This window comes from Lissotriton vulgaris, chromosome 12, assembly GCF_964263255.1.
Source record: "Lissotriton vulgaris chromosome 12, aLisVul1.2, whole genome shotgun sequence".
Lineage (NCBI taxonomy): Eukaryota > Metazoa > Chordata > Amphibia > Caudata > Salamandridae > Lissotriton > Lissotriton vulgaris.
In genome coordinates, this window is record NC_141700.1 from 242,859,916 (window position 1) to 242,882,382 (window position 22,467).

Genomic DNA, 22,467 nt, shown 5'->3' on the forward strand with positions numbered 1-22,467 from the left:
AGGCCTGCCACTGAAGTCTGTGTGTGCAATTTAACCTGTCATTTTGACCTGCCAAAAGAAACCTCTTGCCAGGTCTAAACCTTCCTTTTTAATACACATAAGTCGTCTCTAAGGTAGGCCCTAAACAGCCCATAACACAGGATGCAGTGTATTTAAAAAGTTGGACATGTACTTTCAACTTTTACATATCCTGGTAGTGAAAAACTCTTAAATTTGTTTTTCACTACTGCATGGCCTACCTCTCCCATTAGAAAAAATTGGGGTTATCTTATTACATTTAATAATTGCTAACTTTCCATTGGGAACAAGTAGGGAAATCAAGTTTGGTCTCTAAACTATTTTAATTTAAAACCCTTTACAATGGTAAAGCTGGATTTTGAGTCCCAATTCTAAAAATGACAATTTTAGAATGTTGCAAACAATCAAGATGTCCAGATAGACTATTTACAACATTTTAATGAATAAACGTGACTTTAGACTGTAATTCCAAAGTCAGTGTGATTTATTTCACTTTGATTAAACATTTGTTGAAAACATGATTATGCCATTTTTGTCATGTCATATATCAGACAACACTTCATTTGCATAAGCATATTCATGTAGTCTTCACTTATATACAAATAAAAAAATGAGTAAAACATAAAGAAATTATGATACAACACAGTGGAACATATTTAAGAAACACAGTGAGCATACAAAATCTTACAAAAATATTTACAATTTGTACAAGCAACAGGAAATAACAGTTGAGTTGGATGCTGCACCCATGACTGTGACGAGTGGAATTAATCTGAAGCGAGGCACTACTCCCGGCAGAAGATTCAAGAAGACCCAAACGATTTCCTCATTAAATAATACTGAGACCGGCTCCAGTTTAGAACGTTCCCTGTGCCTCCATTCTAACTAAGTTACACCACAACAAAGAAGCACTCTTCTCTGAACAAATAATCCCTGAGACTCCGGCGTATAAGCAGTTCTCAAGACCAAGTCCTAGTCCTGAGGAGAACCCCCCCCAGCAAGATGGGGTTCGAAACGCGTGGACTCAAGCGATTGGGTTAATTAACACAGGGCGTGTCTCGAGGGAATATTTCACAATTTTGTTTTCCCCACTCAGACAACCCCATAGCTCACGAAACAGGCAGGACAATAGGCAGCAGCCTTATGTGTAGTAACTCTTGAATGTCCGCCTAGTGCATTTTTAGAAATAAGGACTGGTCGCGTGTACATTTTGTCAATATTTTTGTAAGACTTTGTATGCTCACTGTGTATCTTTACTGTTTTGCACTGTGTTGTATCACAATGTGTTTTTTAAGTATTGTGTTTGGACTTTATTACTGCTTGTGTGCTGAATAACAACTTTATACATTGCCTTTAAGTTACAATTAACTGCCTTAGTGCCAAGATACCAGAGGGTTAAGCACAGGTTTATTTAGGGTTTGCTTGTGTTTCACCCTGAAGAGAATTGTAGTTGCTGCTTGAGTAGAGCTTCACCCCCTCAACTAGTATGCAATTTCCTACAATATCACTGAACAAAGATATATATTTGTAAGATTTGTATGTACCTGAACGTGTTAATGTTGTTCAAGGAAATGGATAGCAGGTTAAAATTAATAATGTGGGGTAGCAAAAGATGTAGACTTAAACTAGATACTCTTAAACATTCGTATGATGAGGAATGTTTATACATTCCAGGTTTGGGTAGTTACTGCTTGGCAGCACAACTGCAGTTTGCAGCAGGAGAATTCTTGGACAATGGTAGCATAGATACCAGTTTGCTGATGGGCCCACTATTGAATACAGAGATCTTGATTAATCCAATCAGGACAGAGTCATCAATGATTGGCTATTCCTACCTGATACAGGTATCTAAAATATAATGAAAAAAATTGGTGAAAACAATATAGTTTAAACCCTTTATGTTCCACAGGCTGATTTATCAGTATGTCCTGAATTTAATAGTACAACCAGGAGACATTATAGGAGATAAGTCCATTACTTTTTAAGCTGCAATAGACCTATTCTATAATTGATGGGTAGGTTTCACTATACAGTCAACTCCGCTAGGCAGTTAGTGATACATGGCATAATGCATTGCATATCTCCACACTGGCCACAATGATTGATGATTCAGGGTAGAGGGGCGATTTCACTGTTATATGAAGCTATTTGGAACAACAATAAGAAAACAAAGCTATTAGTCAAAGCAAAATGGAAAACAGACTGCAAAGCAGTCATTCACATACCACACGAATAAGACGAAGTGTTGGTATTAGTTCAAAAATCTTGTAGTATTACAACGACTTATATGTTTTTTACACCGAATCTACATGTCCTCACATATAGATTCCACACCTCAACACAAAATGGATCCTACTCTTCCAACTCAGAAGCAGTCACATTTTTCAGCATGATGTGGGCATGCGCTTTTATTCAGGAATACTGGAAAAATGTAGAAAACAGGTATACTAGAATGTATCCCCCTTTACCAATAGCAATAAGACCCTAAAAAGCAGCTGAATTCGCCTTATTATAAGCAAAAAAAAGGATAGTGATTCACTAGTTATCAGAAAAGGAGCCAGAGATTAAAGACTAGATAAGTGACATGTTAGAATGGCCAATAGTAGAAGATATAGACACAAAAATGTCCAACACTGATGCACAGATATTTGAGGGCTTTCGAGACAGGCATTTTTCCAAGATTTGTTATTTCTACTTGATAAGTGCTCACCCTGAGATACAGTCTAAATTAGTATAGGCCAATAATTTAATGTTATATAGTATCAAAATTGTGACTAAAAGGGTTCTGTGAAATGCATGAGTGGCTTCACTATATATTGTAGGATATATGTGTCACAGGGATGTTTGTGTGCTTTAAATTATCTATGATTACCATGTGGTGCACCACACAGCTCAGAGTATCAATAAAATACTACAAATTGCTTACATGTGCCTCTACTATACTCTTCACTGAGAAATTGTTTTATTCTTGACATGTAATAACAAAAAGTTAGTAAACAAATATTTAAAAAAAAGAAAGCATATATTCTTATTGACTACCAACAAAGAGACCAGGCAAAGCATGAGGAGTATGATGGAAGATGTTATGTAGGAAGGATATGAGCTGACAAACATGGGAGACTGGGTGCAACATCCAAGACGATGGCTATCACAACTGAAGGGTTACAGTATAATATTAAGTTTGTGAAGGATGTTAAGCGGCCCCCAACATAATGAAGTCATAAATTAGAGAAATTGCCATTTGTAGGAAGAAAGCATGACGAAAACCATCAACCAGAACCAAATTATAAAGGTGGTACTGGAGTACTTTGTTTGTCAGTGTTTACCAGAGAGGAGTTCCACATTTGGCATTCAGAAGGTTCTCATGATGATAAGTCTTTGCTCTGGTAAGTGTCTCAAAATTGTTACCTGAGGGCACCATTGAGGATGGACAAAACAAACCTGGAAAGACTTGAGGTTGAAACACTGGCATACAAAAAAACTGTGAAACCTCAGAAGTGCGGTGTAGCAGTAGTAGTATCCGCATTTTAACAGTTGTAAACACAAAAAGCTGCTGTAATAGCATATACACTGTTCCAGGGTCTGATCCAACCGATGTGCTAGTCCATTAGTTTGAGGATAATATCTAGATTTAGAGCCCTATCTATGGCTAAGGATTTGCACATTCCTTGCCAAACTGTGAGATCCATTCAGCTGTAAGATCAGATACACTAGTACCTGACAGCCCATGTAAACATGGCGTGCCATTCTAAGGGTGATAGGTATTCTTTTGAGAAGACAAAATGGTCCATCTTAGAAGATGTATCTATAGTTACCAAAATAGAAATGTAATAACTTGAATGTGTATGGTCTGTTATAAAACCTGAAGCTATGGTACGATAAGTTCTAGGTAAAAAAGGTAGGGGGTCATAAAAGCCTAAATCATTGTATATGTTTTGTTTTGCTCTGAGCACATGAACTACCTGATCTAAAATTGTATTTCACATCCTATCGGTTCACTGGCTACCTTAAGTAGGGTAGAGCCACTCACATGGTGTCAAGCACCCTAAAGCTTTTCCGAGTGAGACTCCTGCCATGGACATGGGAGCTTTTTTGCTGAAAAATAGCCGCTAATTCAAAACTAAACTCAAAGTATGGTTCCAAACTTTAAATGAGCCCCTGCAATTTTTTACTGATGTAGGTGGCAGCTAATCTAATGAACAGTTTTCTTCCTAGGACCAATTAAAAGCAAGATATTGTTCTTCTCCCTTCTCAATCTTACACTTCTAGTTCAATCAACATATTGCTCATCTTAAATAATTAAAGAGTTCAGTCTAATTTTCACACTGGGCATAATGGTTCCAGTAATGTATCGAGAAATCATCTAAGCTGATTATATCATTATGGTTAAGAATATCAGAAAATATACAACCTATGAATCTTTGAAAAATAGAAGGCACATCACTGAGACCAATTGTCCTAAGAATCTTTAGGTCAGCTACTGTCTGTCTCTACTTTTTATCTGCAGCAGATGATAGGCTACTTCAGGGCCCAATTCAGTAACGAGTCAGGATCTTTGTACAGCCTCTGATATGTCAATGATCAAAAGTAGTGGGCAATGACACTTACACATTTGCTTAGTTAAGCCTTTTTGATCTGTACAGGGGTGTAACTCGTGTTTTTAAGCACAAAGAGTTGAAGTGAAAGTCAAGTGTTTCCTTAGGCACAACGAACTAGAAAGAAACGGTACAATCAAACCATTTTAGAGTTTACCTTCTGTTACTGATGCAATGTTTCTTTTCACCAGTTGACATAAAATGATCAAAAGCTAATAAATAGCAAAGGCTACAAAGTAATTACACAGTTACGACCCTACTAAGGTAGAAGAGTAGATAACCTTATTATACTAAAGAAATTGGTAGGTTCACAACATTTGACAGGAACCATGGACAAATTAACTATTTAGCTAATCATGATGTCCTCTTTTTGACTTGTATTTGTTCCTGAGGGAGATCAATAAATCCTAGTGCAAAACCAGTGAGAATGAAAAAACTGAGAACTCAGCGATTCAGAAAATGAGTTTTCCAGTTAATGTAGAGATCAGTTACTGAAGGAATTAGCAAAAAGTATTTACAAATGTAACTTGAGGAGTCGCCACTAAAGATGTGGTCGTTGTGTGGCATATCAAGCACCCCAAGCTAGATCTGTTTTGAGAAAACTGTTGGTGCTAAAATACAAAATGCACCAACATGGCATCTAGGAATTCTTTCAATCTATTATGGTCACCATCAAATCAGAATGTGTCAAAAGGGAATGGTTAACAAATCTGAGGTCACTTGCTTCAGCGAACCATTTTCATTAATATTTTTGTGCATTTTAGTTCCTGTATTGTGACTAATTGAGGCTTGGCTGAAACAATCACTCATGTATACTTCATTTGGCAGGGCAACAATGCGAAACTACGCTTGATAGCAAATTACCAGTTTCAAAATGATTACATAAATGCTAGGCATTTGAGCACCTCCAAAAAGAAGTCAATTTCAGTAGGAAGAAGCTAGAAAGAACAAGGTGTATAAAAAGACCCCAGAAGAGGAACAAACAGAAACCCTAATCTGGATGTTAAATATTTAACAAACTTTATATAATGAAGAAATAGGGGAGGGGGATAAGGAGAACAATAACAGACTTAGGGATAACAAAACTATCAGCAAAGATAAAGTGTAGTAACTGTAAAACAAATTTACTGGCTGGTGGGTTAATATGTACTAAAAAGCACGAAATGTAATTTGAATAACACAATAAAATAGGTTCTATTTTGGAAGCTCGATAATAACACCATTAACAATGCACTGCCTCCATCTCCCGCCATCTTGGATTGGGAGATATACCCTTGCACACTATCTCCACCCATTTCCTTATAGATATGGTTGACCAGTAACGGATCACATTTTTTATAACTCCGCATAACTTAAGTGTGCCCCTTTTTAACTAGAACCCAGGCAGAGCAAATCTGGAGTAATGTTAAATGTGCAACGGTACTGCAAGACAAAAGGGATGAGAAGTCATGCCAGGAGCTGCCCAAGCTGTCTCTGAGGAAACTAAAGCCAAAGGAATCCCCGCAGACTCAGAGGACGCCATTTTTACCAAACAGGGTTAAACCCTTTTTCAAAAGTGTTTGACAGTTTTAAATGTCTTTCAAAGGTTAATCTTTATGAGGTCTTCTTGGGTTTCCTTCCTCTTAATTTACATAATCATTCTATTTTCCTTCGGTAGTGTCGGAGGGACATAAAGATCAGAAAACTCATTTAAAAATTAGTTGAAAACATGACCATCCAATGATCACAAGGCTCATGGAATTGCAACACCTCCTTCTGGGGTAGATCCAATCAATAAGTATGATCATTAAATAATTATTTTTCCAAGATGGGTAGCCTTAATATCTCCCATATTGAGGAGACCTGTGGAAGTAATTGCACAGAGGTAAGAAATCGATGAAACCCTACTCCCCAAAGGTGAACGCATCATGGAGGACACTCTCATGTCCATCTTCAACAAGAAACATGGAAGAGTGACTACCATTAGTACAGGCACCTACAACGTTTTATAGTTTTTGAGTGAGTTTGGATTATAAGAACATAGATCATGCGCAAATAGCATCCTCCAATGGCAAAGGTGATGGAGGCAGAGTATGTGTCTTGGAAGCAGCTGACAGTTTTGGCACTCTGTTAACATCAGCAATAGAGCTATTGATGATAAAGGGGTCCAATGTTTGCGCTGTTGGTCATTTTCCTCAACTAATGTTTATGCAAGGGTTCCTTTAGTCATTAACTTGCTTTGCATTTATGAACTGTGCATCACTCTGTCATGAATAAACTGTCAATGCCAAGCAGCAACCGCTCCATCACCTCTGCCAATAGACAATACTTGTAACTATTTTGTTGATGTGGTCTTACTGGACTAGTCTTTAGCCCCATAATGTTTGGAGGCAGTTCTTGTTTGTTTTTTGATTTTTAAACTCTACCTGGACAAGTTCTTTTACTTCGATCTGGCAATCTTCCATTCCTGGACATCGCTGCATCTTCGCAATAAATTCCAAGTTAAGTTGATTTATTATGCTTTCTTGATCATCTACTGAAAGTAAACACACATTTTGATAAAGAAGAATTGAGACAATAACACAGAGTATATTAGTTTGTTTTGTGCAAAGTTTCAACAACGTCTTCATTGATTTAGTAGAGCACATGTTTAGCAACTATTCAATGCCACATTTATCTCTATGTGTGAAATTTGGGATACACATCTGGCTGATAACTGCAAGGTACACTAAGTGAAATTCAAATGAGCAGAATGATAATATGTTACATGAGTTCGACCCCACTTTTAATATCAGTCAGGCAAACAAAAATAAGGTTATTCAAATTCTCAAACGCATTGAATGTAACATTATACCATTAATTATACAAAACATATATACAGCCATAAATCAGCAGGTTATCCATATATCCAAAAGTTCATCAATCTAAAATATACATTTACTTCAACCCAATGTCGCTAACAGATGGTTTTAGTTACATCAAACAGTGGAGCAAAGTCAGCATGACATCTTAGTATTGCCCTATACAATATGGCCTTAGAAAGTGCATTTGCATTGCTAAAACCTCTTATATAAGAAGCACTGGTAATACATTACACATGAATAGTGTTAGATCTGGGGGTCTCTAGTTGGCAATGGTATTCACCTTTGTCCAAATAGGGACCCTTACTTCTAGGTCAGGATAAGGGGATTACAATCCTAAATAACCCCTGCTCACCCCCTTGGTAGCTTCGCACGAGCAGACAGGCTTATCTCAGAGGCAGTGTGTTGAGCATTTGTGAATATACACAGTAATACAGTGAAAACACTACAGATGGACACAACACAGGTTTTATAAAAATAAGTATTCTTTATATAGACTTAACAAACAACAAAAATCCACAATACTATACTTAAAGTTGACTTCAAGATAATAAAAGTTGCTTAGTTCAAGTTGATGAAAAATGCAACAAAGTCCTCAACAAAGTACCTGGATGCGTAACGCAAAGTGAACAAAAGGCTCGCAAAAGGGGAGATGCGTTAGTTCCGTGATCCGGGGGAAAGGATGCATCGTGCCTCAATGCTTGCGCAGAGTAGGGGATGCGTCGTGATCCTTACCGGTGCGGAGGTGATGCGTAGATTCTCGTCCTGCGAGCCCGTTGCAATGTGCAAGATGGCGCCTTAATGCGATGCGATGATCAGGTTGCGATGTGAGAAGATGGCGCCCTTGATGCATTGACAATGCAAAGACGCCCTGGCAGCCCTGCGACAACTCTGTACTTTGGAGCCGCGACAGGCCCTGCGACACGCTTCTCAGGTGATGCGATGACGACTCTCTCGAAGGCGTCACGCTTCTCCGGTGATGCGATGATTTCAGCTGCGAGGGCGACACGCTTCCTCTTGGTGCGCCGCTCTTCAAGCTCCCAGCGACACGCAAATGTCTGTAGATAGAATTCCCATCAAGGAAATTCACAGGGGGAGCTGGGGTGAAGTCTTTTGTCCCTGAGACTTCGGCAGGAGGCAAGCACAAATTCTAGCTCTTGGGGAATATTCTGAAGATTATGAAAGTCCTTAAAAAGTTCCTTCTCCTTTCCCTTGGCAATGAAGCAACCACTCAGGCCAAACCAGCAAACAACACACTGGTAGAGGGGCAGTCCAAACTCCTGCAGCTTCCTTGATTCTTCTCCTTGGCAAAAGGTTTCTTGTTCACAGAAGTGATCTAAAATTCTTGGGATTGGGTCCCAATTTTTATACCCCAACATCCTTTGTTTTCTGAAGGCAGAGAGGCCTCCGTCTAGTCCAAACCAGTTCCTGAGCACTTTGTCTACATGACTCCTTCCTTCCTTTCACTGTGCAGGACAGAGACATCAGACACCCCACAGGAGGAGGAGCCAGGACAGGGGAGGGAAGGCACAGCCCTGGAGCACTTTGTTGGCACAATTCCTTCTCTCCTTTCACAGTGCAGGACAGAGACATCAGACAAGCCACAGGAGGTGGAGCCAACATTGTAGAGGGAATGCCCAGCCCTATTCAGGTCCCAGGTGCAACTCCTTCCTCCCATCTAGATGCAGATCTCTCTATTCTCCAGTGGGCTGCCCCAGCCTCTCTCCTAGAATCTCCCAGCCCTGTCACTAACAAACCCAGACAAGGAATATACAACCTAGCAGAGGGAGGCCTGGACAGTTAAGCAAGAAAATACCTACTTTCTAAAAGTGGTATTTTCAAACACAGAATGTTAAAACCAACTTTACAACTTCACTAAAAGATGTATTTTATCATTCTGATTTCAGGCATACTAAATTTGAATTTCTACCATGTTCTCTGAGCCAGTTAGGATTATAAGAATGTAATAATCTAACTGCCCATTCTAGCCTACGGAGAACAGGTAGCCTTGCAATAGTGAAAAACGAAAATGGCTGTAATTCACTATTAGGACATGCTACACACACCAGGGCACGTCCTACCTTATACTTGCAATGCACCCTGCCCTTGGGCCCACCATAGGGGTGTCTGATATAAAGTAAAGGGAAGGTTTAGGGACTGGCAAGTGGGTGCACTTGCCAAGCCGACATGGCAGTCACAGACTGCATACAGGCCTTGCAATGGCAAGCCTGATACACACTTTACAAGCTGATTCTGGGTGGCAAAACCAGTGCTTCAAGCCTACCAGCAGCATTTTATTTACAAGCCCTGGGCACACATGGTGCACTGTACTAGGGTCTGACAAGTAAAACAAATAACCCAATCATGGAATCACTAATTAGTACATCAATTTAACATAGGGAGCACTTGCACTGTGGCACTGAATAGCAGTGGCACAGTGCCCAAAGCATATAACCAGCAAAAACATATCAAAAACAGAGGAGGCAATCAGTTAAAATGGAAGGGAGACTCACGCCAATGATGCCAGGTCTAACAAATAGTATGGGTATAAATATGTATTTATGTGGAAGCAAAGAACAGTTGAATAATATTGGACTAGGTTAAAAGATCAGGTGTCAGTTGCATGGTCAAGTCAGACCTAAAAAGAAACATTTCATTTAATGACAGTCTTCCTCCTATCTGTGCTGCTGCCAGAGACAACAAAATAAATTATCTAGTTATCTAAGACACTTTTAATAGCATTCCAAATTCATGTGTATGCCTCTGAAAGTCCAAGCTTAGGCGGATGGATAAATATACAAAATTATAACAATTGCTGGATGGCAAGCACTCTAGAAGCACACAACTTCTGCCCAATCAAAACATGTACTGATGGCTCACAACATGTGGGCTGAGCCAAACCTCCTCTCTAGTGATGCTCACATAATTGTCTGTCATCAGCTGAGCAGCGTAAACCAAACCAAGAAAATGCATCTTTAGATTGTCTCTCCAAATTCCTCTCTAAACGGGTCAAGGTGAAAAAGTTATTTACTTATAATTACAGTTCTCCTCTAAGCCCTTGGATGTAATGGTTATATTCATAAGGCATGTTGTTGTTCTGTCTGTACTTATAGTGTATGTTGGAAATGGGATCCCCGGCTGGCCAGGGCTTTCGCCAAAGTCAGCCAGAGACCACCACACCCAAGTCAGGGCAAGGGAGTTACACGCCAAGATAACCCCTACTCGCCCTCTAGGTATTGTGGCGCGAGCAGCAAGGCTAAACTTGGAGGCGATGTAAGTTAAGTATTTGCGCACGCACCCCAGCAACAACAACCAAAGGCCCACCACAAAGGAAAACTCCACACAAGGTTATATAAAAATAGCCTTTGTATTATAATAAATATACATCAGATAAAACACACATCTTGTTACACTGTGCCAACAGGCACGGGCGGAATTTACAAGGGATATTTGTACAGGACAGGGCCACTTGGACCACTGTCAAGGGTATCAGCACTTTTAGAAGCAATACTTTCAGAAATAGCACTTTAGAAAGTAAAATCAGTGTAGCACACAATATAAACATAGAGCACACAACCAGTAATCACTGGTAACAGGACCCCACTAGCACCACCTGTACTAGGGAAATACAACCACCTACACATCACAATACCTGTAGGGGTGTAAAAACAAAACACATGATGCATTAACATTCAGAGGTGTAGCAATAACATTGCGCAAAACTTAAATCAGTCACCACCTGTGACAGTCCCTGTGTCCCAATGTCAGGGCCTAAACGTAGCAGTTGCCCACAAAGTGCTGGGCAACTGGTTCAGGGAAAGTTAGGGCAACGTTGGAGCCTCTCTGGGCTCAAGAACCACCACTGTGGCACTGCGGAGCCTCTCTGGGCTCCTGGACAAGGAATGGTGCCCTGAGCCTCTCTCAGGCTCTTCACAAGAATGGGCAATGAGCCTCTCTGGGCTCACAACGCAAAAGGCTGGAGCCTCTCTGGGCTCCAAAACGAGGGAATGGCACCCTCAGAGCCTCTCTGGGCTCAAAGAACAAATGGCCCCCAGGAGCCTCTCTGGGCTCCTCAACAAGGAGGTGGGCGTCGGGGCCCCTCACGGGGGACCCTCGAACACGTGGGGGCGCTTCGGTGGAGTCCCCCCTCTGGGGACTCAGGACGACAAATGGCAGCAAGAGCCTCTCTGGCTCGGGTTGGAGTCCCCCTCTTGGGGACTCGAATTGCCCAGAAATGCCCCCTAAGAGCCTCTCTGGCTCTAAACACAAGGGCGCGAGGTCGCGCTGCTGAGGGGGCAGGGGGGGGGGGGCGGACACCGACAACGTGTCCCGGCGCCCCCCCCTTCGCTTCTGGCAACACTCACCGGCTCTGGCCTCCAGCGGAGGCGGGTCTCTCCCTCTGGTCCCGGGGCTCTCCTCTCCACTCGGGGAGCCTCGGGGATCCGGCCGGCAGCTTCTCTCTTCCCGGCTCGGCTACGGAGGCGGGACTTCCGGTCGGCCTCTCCTGGGCCGCGCTGGGATTGGCTGGCCGCCTCACCACTTCCGGGTCGCCGCGGGCAGTGCGGTGGCTCGCTTTTAGGTAGGCAGGCGGGCTCCCATGTGATCCGAGGAGTGGGCTCCCTCGTGGATCAACAAAAACGGGCAAAACAACGCGGCAATGAGCGGGGTGGCACCCGCGCCGCCAAATCGCCACACAAGGAAATCAGATGCTGGGTGGGTACCGGCTGTGCTCTCAAAGCGCTAGCAGCGCTAGAAACGAAGGACAGGTGCTCCCAAGCGCCTCCAGGACACAATACAGCGCTCCCCAGCGCTGAAGGGCAGAGAGCAGCGCTCTCAGGCTGCAGGCAAGGAGTCCTCAGTGCTCCCCAGCACTGGAGGACAGGACAAGGCTCCAGCAGGGGCTGGAGGCAGGCAGGGGGGCAAGGCTGGGCCAGAGCCAGCACACTGGGTCTCCAGGTAGGGAGACACCCCAAGTGGCGGTCCTCCTGGCCCCAGCAGCAGCAACAGCCCCCTCTGGCAGGATCCAAAAGTAGAACAACTTCAGTGGGGACACAGCCCCTTCTTATACAGTAAATCCTTTGTCTAAGGGTGCAGGGTGGGGGAGAAACCAGTCGCAGCTGGTTCTGGAGCACTCTTGATGGCCCAACCACCCATTTAATTCACTGGGGAGGCTAGGGTCGTTAGACACACCACAGGGGGGCGGAGCCAGCATTGTGTGGGGAAAACCCAGCCCATCCAGGACATAGGTACACTCCTCCCACACATCACTCATGCTAATCTCCCACTCACCACCGGGCAGACCCATCCAGACTTCCTGGAGCCTGGCATGCCAGCCAGCTCCAGCCAATCACGCTCCAGCACCCTCACTGCACACATATCTCAATGTCCAGAAGTAGCACTTCCCTTCTAGACACATACATGCCGCATACACCATCTCGCAGCATTCACTCTCACGAGTTTACACATACTAAATTCGAGCCTGCACTCCCCACGCATCAGGAACTACCAGGGATACAGACATTCCCCATGCATTCCTATGGGAGGGCAGGCCAGCCATACTACACGCACGCACTTTCACTCTGGGACTCAGGGGAAAGTGCGCAGAGACCCAAAAATCACTAACACAGGGTCATAATTAAAAGCAAAAAGATTAGGGGGGAACCCGCCCTAAGGGCCAAGTCCAACAGTGTAGGGATATGGAAGTAGACAAACACTTCGCAACTGTAAACCAGTGAGATTACGTTTTTGAAGAGATTATTATTTACCCCCACTAATTTATCTACTTATGCTTGTCATGCAGAACTGCGCCTACCGTACATTGCTGCTGGTTACCATGCTATTACTATGATCTGCTATTGTGCCCAAATTCTAAAGCTGGGATCGGATTATTCTTTCCCCCCAACTGAGAGTGTAACTCCGGGACTATATTTTCTCTACCCAGCACATGGATGGTGTATGAACACTCCTCATACCACTAACAATCTAAGCCGGGATCTGATTCTACTTCCCCTCCATGTGACTTGAACGCCCGATTACATTGATATACATTAATGGTTTCAAAAGTGACTACTCTACATCATATTTAAAGCCCTGATGAAGTTCCTTCTGCACAAAGGAACAAAACTTGCGAGCCAGTTTTAAAATATGTTTTGAATAAAGAAGACTGATAGACTCAATTTATTCACTTGTTGGACCTTTCTTTCCAAGGAATCATTTCATGACAGTGGCACTCAACGACAGCGAGTGCTGGAATAGATGCACAGAGCACTCACTCTAAAAAGCAACTGAGATTGATGTACTTAATCTTGGTCAGCCTTTGTGTGCTTTTCTTTTGTTAACGTACAAAGAGGACCACATTCAATTACCAACACTTATGCTGTGGCACTCTATCTGGTCCAAGCAAGAAGCACTCCTGAACCAGGAAACAAACACTGACTGCTTACGACTTGATTAAGCTCACCCCATACCCTGGCTGAGGTATATTAAGGAGCAATCTTCTCTGCTTGGGAGGCCTGAATGCATTTATTGACCAAACAATATCACTGTTTTGCCCCAAAAATGTCTAAAAGCAGAACTTCTCTCCTTGCAGGGATGAAGAAGGGAATTTCAAGAGCTTGATAAAAGAGTGTGGCTGCCCATCAATTGTTAGTAAAAACAGATCGTATGGAGCCCTACCTTTACTCACTAACATGTCATCATCATCGTTTTTTTCTGCTTAGATTTCTATTTAATTTAGCTTTCCTTTTAGTCTTTTATCCCAGACATACATATAGTGACTCAGGCCTTGATACTTGTCTGTGTAAATCTATATCATTTTTCTGCCAACTGTAGGCTGTGCTCAGGAAGCAATATCAATCAATCAATCAATCAATAAGTCATTTGTAGAGCACGCTACTCACCCGTTGGGGGGAGATGCTGCTATTGCTCGAATAGCCAGGTCTTGAGTAGTCTCCTGAAGGTTAGCAGGTCCTGGGTCTGCCGTAGGAGGATGGGGAGGGTGTTCCAGGTCTTGGCAGCGAGGTGGGAGAACAATCTGCCTCTGGAAGTCATTCTTCGGATGGGGAGAGGGTGGCGAGGGTGAGGTCGGTGGAGCGGAGCTGGCGGTTGGGGGTGTAGAAGGTGAGACGACTGTTGAGGTATGCTGGTCCGGTGTCGTGGAGTGCCTTGTGTGCGTGGATGAGGAGCTTGGGAGCTTGAAGGTGATCCTCTTGTTGATGGGAAGCCAGTGAAGGTCTCTCAGGTGGGGTGTGATGTGGCTGCGGCGAGGGATGTCGAGGATCAGGCGTGCAGAGGCGTTCTGAATCCGTTGAAGACGTTTCAGGAGTTTGGCCGAGGCTCCTGCGTAGAGGGCGTTACCGTAGTCCAGCCTCCTGCTGACGAGGGCCTGGGTGACCATTCTTCTTGTTTCTGAGGGGATCCACCTGTAGATCTTGCAGAGCATGCGGAGGGTGTTGAAGCAGGAGGACGAGACGGCGTTGACCTGTTTTGTCATGGAGAGAGTAGAGTCCAGGATGAACCCCAGGTTGCGTGCGTGGTTGGTGGGTGTTAGTGCTGTTCCCAGTGCAGTTGGCCACCTGGAGTCGTCCCAGGCCGAGGGGGTGGAGCCGAGGACGAGGACTTCTGTCTTGTCCGAGTTTAGCTTCAGTCGGCTATTCTTCATCCATTCGGCGACGGCTTTCATTCCTTCGTGGAGGTTCTTTTTGGCGGTGAGGAGGTCCTTGGTGGGGGGGAGGATCAGCTTGGTGTCGTCGGCGTAGGAGATGATGTTGAGGTTGTACAGTTGGGCGACGTGAGTGAGAGGTGCCATGTAGATGTTGAACAATGTTGGGCTGATGGATGAGCCCTGGGGTACGCTGCAGATGATCTGGGTGGCTTTGGAGCGAAAAGGGGGGAGGCGGACGCTCTGGGTTCTGCCGGAAAGGAAGGAGTTAGTCCAGTCCAGAGCCTTTTCTCGGATCCCAGCGGCGTGGAGGTGAATGCGAAGGGTGCGCTGGCAGACTGTGTCGAAGGCGGCTGACAGGTCCACGAGGATGAGGGCCGCTGTTTCACCGTTGTCCAGCAGGGCCCTGATGTCATCGGTGGCGGCGATGAGGGCAGTTTCGGTGCTGTGGTTGCTGCGGAAACCGGACTGGGACGGGTCCAGGATGCTGTTCTCCTCGAGGTACCGGGTCAGTTGTCTGTTGACGGTCTTCTCGATGACCTTCACCGAGAGCAGGGAGATGGGTCGGAAGTTCTTGAAGTCCTTGGGGTCAGCCTTGTGTTTTTTTTATTTTTGTTTACATTTGTTTTATTAAGTTTTCGACGCAACATACACATTGCAATATGACAAACATGGACTTGAAGGGCAACCCTGCACTCCATTGTTACCTCTCCCCTAGACAACAAATACAATGCCGCTTATGCAACTGGGTGGCATGCCATGTCCATGAGGGCAGGTAATGGATAGTCTTCCACCAATCGTGCATTCCAATTTCGGAAATTGAACAAACAACTCCCCACCAACTGTGTGTAGGCAGGAAAACGGGGAATCTCCGCCTCAAAGTGTGCGTCAATGTCCGCTAGCATTATCTGCCAATAATCCATCACCTCTTCACATTCCCATAGTAAATGAGACAAGGTCCCCAGCTTGCCACATCCCCTCCAACATGTAGGGCTGCTGTTTGGATTACCTTGATGTAGCCGAACTGGCGTCAATTACCAGTAGTATGCAATCCTAACCGCCAATTCCCTACTGGCCACATTCCTGGCTGTATGGTGGGCCCTGTAATAGACATCCTGCCATTCTTTGTCCGTAAGAGTCCTCCCGAACTCCGATTCCCACTGCTTTTGGCCAGCCGAACGCGAGGTGGAGAGGGGCAGGCTCAACATTTTATAGAGGTCTGTAATCGCTTGCCTGTCCGTCTTTTTCGTGATGAGCCATTTCTCATACAGTGTGAGACACCGGCTCACCAGAGGTTGCACGTCCCTTTGCGTTAGCCAGTGTGGAATCTTGAAATATTGATACCGATGCTGTGTTAGTAGGGTATACATCTCCTCCAAGGCATTGAGCTGGATAAAGCCTTCTAAGTCAAACAAGTGACCTGCTGACCTGCATTCCGAGGTTCTCCACTGGCTGAACGTTTGTGGCTCCATCCGGGGGGAAAAGCCGGGTTGTCAAGCAGGGGCGTGATAGGCGATGGGAAGTTGGTAAGGCCCCTGTTAACCACTACCAAGTCCCACACCTTGGGCAGCAAACGGGTGATAGGTGACTTCTTTATAAAGGACGGTCTATCCGATCGTTTCAAGAAGGGGACCTTCCATAGCGACATTTGGGCCATCGCTCTATCCTGGAACAGCCACCTCTTTTCTGAATCTGGGCGATTCCACTCTAGGAAGTAGCGAAGCTGCATCACCTGGAAGTACCGGCCAAGATCAGGGATACCTAAGCCACCTTCTGCTGGGGCCCGCCGGGCCAAGTCCCTACGAAGCTGCAGGAGTTTACCGGCCCATACGAACTGACGTATCGCGTCCTGCATTTGCTGAAGCATCACAATCGGTGGAGTCACCGGGATGGTTTGAAACACGTGGAGGACCTTGGGAAGCAGGGATATTTTAACCGTCGCCACTCGACCCGACCAGGATAACGATTGCTGCCGCCACCTCTTCAGATCCTCCTAAATTTGAGCAAATAAAGCTGCGTAATTCTAATCGGCTGTTTGTGCTGTGCTGGGAGTCAGAGTGATCCCTAGGTACGGGAGAGACATGTGGGAGGTGAGTCCCCCGACCTGCTTGCGGCTGCCAGCGGATTTGTGAGCATTTTAGCCTAGTGGAAGGATCAAGGATTTACCCCTATTCATTTTGAACCCTGAGACCTTCCCAAAGGCGTCCATTTCTGCCAGAAAAGCTGGCCCCGATTGTGAAGGGTTTTCTACTGCCGCTAGTATGTCGTCGGCGTAGAGGCTAATGGTATGGGGCTCACCTCCAAATGTGAGGCCAGCAATATCTTGGTTGTCTCGTATTTTTTGCGCAAACGGCAGGGGTAAGAGCGGGCACCCCTGCCTGGTGCCCAGCCGGATATCAAAGAGTTGCGAGCCAATACCATTAACGCAAATTGTTGCTTGGGGTGCGTCATAGCAACTTGCTACCCATGCTCGGAAACGCTCCCCAATGCCGAAGCGCGCCAACGTTTTGTCCAGGTAGTCCCAGTCAACGCAGTTGAACGCCTTCTCGGCGTCGACCGATAGGATAGCCGCGTCCGAGGTATTAAAGTGAGCTTTATCAATGAGATGCAGAAGCCTCTTGGTATTATCACTGCACTGCCTGTTGGGAATGAAACCCGACTGGTCAGGTTCTATGATGCCTGGCAGGCATGGTCTAAGCCTCGCCGCTAGAATCCCCGTGAAAATTTGAGGCGCGCTATCGCGGACACCACTCCCATCATCACCCATGACCAGTTCCGCCCTGGACTCACGAATGGTCAAGGACACTGACTTACCCCGCCACCCCTTCTGAACCCCTCTGAATTGCGACACACTGGAACTCGCTTCCCCCTTCCACCCCGGCCCCCCGCCCTCCAATCCCACCTCCGCCCAACCTCTCCCACCCAAACTGACTGCCAGCCCCCAACCCCTGGCCGTCCACTTCCCCCCCTCGTGGCCTGAATCCCCCAACTCCAGGCCTCCCCCCCTCCCCAACCCCAACATCAAAACCCCAACAGCACCTCATAGTCCCAAACCAAGATACTCGTATCCCAGGCCCATGGTGAAAAGAATGTAGAGCGAGCAGCCCAGGCGACCCCTTCATCCCCCTGCCCGCCCCCCCGGCCAGCGTTGACTTAGTGCGTATGTGCACCCCTCTTGTACCGACTCAATCCGCCGGCGATGTGTCCTTTGTCACTTCCTGGATGGCCATGGCACGTTCCCGGGCCACAGTGGCCCTGTCAGGTTTCAAGTAAACCTCGGGAGATCTTGTGCGACCTACTCTCTGCCATCCTCCCCGCGAGGGCTGCTGGGATGATCCCGGTGATGGTGGACTGTCATCGTGTTCAATGCCTAGCAAGGCACAAGTGTCTTTTAGAGATTGCAGCTGTTGGAGGGATCCATTCCATTTAAAGATCAGACATAAGGGATGTCCCCATGAGTACGGGACCCCCTTGTCTCGCAGAAACGTCGTAGCGACACTAAACGCCTTCCTTTTTTGTAGGGTAATGGCCGATAGATCTTGAAAAAGGGCCAAAGGATAGTCCAGATACTGGAGAGGTTGTTTTTGCAGGGCTTCTCGCAGTATTCACTCTTTCAGGGGAAGTTGGGTAAAAAGGCTAAAATGTCTGGAGGCGGAGCAGGTGCTCATCTCACCAACCTCCTGCTTTAATGTATGGAAATCTTCTCTCAAGGAGTTGAATAGGGTCTCCAAAAATGATTTGGTTATGGGCACCTCTCCATCTCCCAAGTCCGTTTGATTCTTTGGTGTGGCCTGTGGTGAGGGCCCCCCATCCCCTTTGGGTGGGCCTTTAAGGAGCATGTCCGTCAGCTTACGCTCCCCTTTTTTCCTGATGGTGGTCATACCAGGCCGGAGGCCTATGAGAATGCGTCCGCTTCAGACTGTGTGGCGTTATGGGGCCACTCCCCCACCCGTAGTCTCGGCTCGGCCAGAAGGGGGGGAGGACGCTGCACACAGTCTTCTTGGATCTACCCCTGCGTCTCGGCTGGGCCGTGTGGCGATGTGGGATAGGGGTTGAAATAGTGCCACCCGCCAATAATGGCGCTGGTGATATCTGCAGCTGTCAGCCTCCCGGGCTTGCCTTATGGGACCTCCAATGCCTGACCCCAATGTCTCGGGGCTCTTCGCGCCAGTTTGTTGCACCACCCCTCACCTGATTGTGGCTCACCAGGCCGCCCTGTCAGTACTGCCTTAGCTGTGTGGGCCCAATGTGAGACGCCTTGTCCACCGCCCCGCAACTCTCCAGGCCCCGGCTCCTGTGGGACTCAGGTGTCGCCCCTCATGCACCTCCAAGGCTATGGTACCTCACATCCAGTCTCGGGGAGACAGCGCCCGGGCTGCTGCCTCTTCAATGTAGGCCTCGATGCCTAGACCTCGCGTTGCGCGCCACCGTGCGTGTTGCGACCCTCCTCCCCCGCGGATAGCTGTAACTGTATGCTGTTCACCGGCCTTCAAAGTTGCTGCTACAGTGCACTAGTCGCCCTCCGGTGGGTGATCCTTCCCCAGCTGACCTGCTCAGGGCACACAGGCTCGGTGTCTCCTTGGCTGTTCACCCCTGGACGTTGGCTTTCCGTTGCCTACTCTGCCATTTTATGTCAGCCGGGCCTGCCCCCACCAGGGCACCACCACTTCTCTCGTGCCCCCCGGCCACTCGGGGATCAGCGCTTGTTGTATGCTCTCTGCTTCACTGTGCGGGATGCTGCCGGGGGCCCTGGGGGGGGGCAGCGCCCACCTCGCTGTGCCTCCTATGCAGGCCTCCAAGCCACAGCCACGATTTATGCACTTCCCAGCAGCGCACGGCTCTCCACCTACTTTGCAGTCCCGGAGGGCCTCAAACAGTCACTAGCTGCTTTGTGGGGTCGCCGCCGCCGCCACTCAACAGCTCACCAGTGCGGCGACTCACCTCCAGCCGGCACACCGAGTCACTTGGTGCTGTTGCACCCACCCAGGCCTCGCATCGGAGCGCTCCCACTGCCTCTCAATCAAGGCGCCATTTCGTGGTGCCCGATGGCTGGGTCCACACTGTCGTCGCTGCCTCTCCAAGCTATCAGGGCAACAAGAGATCAGGCGCAAGCTGCGTCCTCGTTTCACGCCAACTCCCGTGCTTAGATGGGGAGCCTTAGATGAGATTCGGCAGGCCAAGGGAGGACAGAGCGGGGAGCCTCCAGAACCTGCATCCTCTTAGGTCGCCATCTTGGCCATAACCCCAGCCTTGTGTTTTTTGAGTAAGGTGTTGATCTCGGCGTGTTTCCAGCTTTCCGGGAAAGTCGCTGTTTTGAAGGAGATGTTGATGGCTTTCCGGAGATGGGGTGCGATGGTGGCTCTGGATTTGTTGAAGATGTGGTGTGGGCAAGAGTCTGTCGTCGCTGTCTCTCCGAGCTATCAGGGCAACAAGGGATCAGGCGCCAGCTGCGTGTTTATTTCATGCCAACTCCCGTGCTTAGATGAGGAGCCTTAGATGAGATTCGGCCGGCCTCTTTAATGTAGGCCTCGCTGCCTCGACCTCAAGTTGTGCGCCACCACGAGTGACGCGACCCGACCCCCCCGCGGGTTGCGGGGGGCTGCTGTATGCTGCTCACCGGTCCTCAAAGTTGCTGCTACAGTGCCCTAGCTGCCCTCCGGTTGGGGGATCCTTCCCCAGCTGACCTGTTCAGGGCACACAGGCTTGTGGTCTCCTCAGCTGTTCACCCCTGGACGTCGGCGTTCCGTTGCCTACCCTGCCATTTTATGTCAGCTGGGCCTGCCCCCCCGGTCACTGGGGGATCAGCGCTTGAGGTAGGCTCTCCGCTTCACTGCGCGGGATGCTGCCGGAGGACCCCGGGGGGGGGAGCGTCCACCTCACCGTGCCTCCGATGTAGGCCTCCAAGCCCCAGCCTCGATTTTAGCGCCTCCCAGAGCAGCGCCCGGCTCTACACCTACTTTGCCACCCCAGTGGTCACTCGCTGCCACTCAACAGCTCACCAGTGCGGTGACCCACCTCCAGGTGGCACACCAAGTCACTTGGTGCTGTGGCACCCGCCCAGGCCTCGCATCGGAGTGCTCCCACTGCCTCTCAATCAAGGCGCAATTTCGTGGTGCCCGATGGATGGGTCCACACTGTCATCGCTGCCTCTCCAAGCTATCAGGGCAACAAGAGATCAGGCGCCAGCTGCGTCCTCGTTTCATGCCAACTTCCGTGCTTAGATGGGGAGCCTTAGATGAGATTCGGCCGGCCAAGGGAGGACAGAGCGGGGAGCCTCCAGAACCTGCATCCTCTTAGGTCGCCATCTTGGTCATAACCCCAGCCTTGTGTTTTTTGAGTAAGGTGTTAATCTCGACGTGTTTCCAGCTTTCCGGGAAAGTCGCTGTTTTGAAGGAGATGTTGATGGCTTTCCGGAGATGGGGTGCGATGGTGGCGCTGGATTTGTTGAAGATGTGGTGTGGGCAAGAGTCTGACGGAGATCCGGAGTGGATGGTGTTCATGATTTGGATGGTGTTGTCATCGTTTAAGTTGGACCAGGAGAGCAGGGGATCGGTGAGGGTGGTGACCGTGGGGTCGGAGGTCTCAGTGGATGTCTGGGCGGTCAGGGTGTTGAAGCTGTTGTGGATGTCTGCGATCTTGCGATGGAAGAAGGTGGCGAGGGAGTCGTACAGGTCTTGCGAAGGTGGGATGTCGTTGGTGTTGGAGCTGGGGTTGGAGAGTCCCTTCACAATGTTGAAGAGCTCTTTGCTTTTGTGTGCGTGTCGTCTAGGCTGTCTTTGAAAGAGGCCCTTTGGAGGATCTGATGAGGTGATGTCTGTGGGTGGCGTTCTTGTGGGCTGCGCAGTTGTCGGGTGTCTATTCACGGTGCCATTTCTTCTCTAGTTTTCTGCAAGTTTTCTTGGAGGCCCTCAGTGAACCAGCTGGCTTTCTTGCTGGTGTGTCTGTTGGAGGGTTTCTTAGTCGGGGCAAGAGTGTTGGCGCAGTCGTCGATCCACTGTCTGAGGTTGCGGTCCGCGGTGTCGGGGTCGGTGGGGTTGGCGGGTTGGCTCCGGGCAAGGGTGGTGGTTAGCTGGTCTTCGGTGATTTTGCTCCAACAGCGGCAAGGGATCTGTTGGGTGTGGTGGTGCTTGGTGGATTTCCAGAAGGTGAAGTGGATACAGCAGTGGTCGGTCTAGTGGAGTTTGGTGGTGTGGTTGAAGGAGACGTGGGAGCTTCCGTAGAAAATGGAGTCAAGCGTGTGGCCGCCAGAAAATATATCACCACATTGCTCAGGTCTTTGAATATTAGAAAGTGTAGACCATCCCTATATTACCTGCAACTATTGCAAACTGAATTTATTTGCACAATGCTACAT

General features: G+C 47.4%; 1 protein-coding gene across 1 annotated transcript in view; it reads right to left on the reverse strand.

The window, feature by feature from the left end:
* The window catches only part of LOC147673861 (uncharacterized), a 1,240,526-nt gene that overhangs the window by 197,375 nt on the left and 1,020,684 nt on the right, over window positions 1–22,467 (reverse strand). The window contains exon 14 of the mRNA XM_086947748.1: window positions 7,019–7,128. Within this exon, the coding sequence (XP_086803874.1) occupies window positions 7,019–7,128 (110 nt within the window). The remainder of the gene's footprint in view (window positions 1–7,018; window positions 7,129–22,467) is intronic.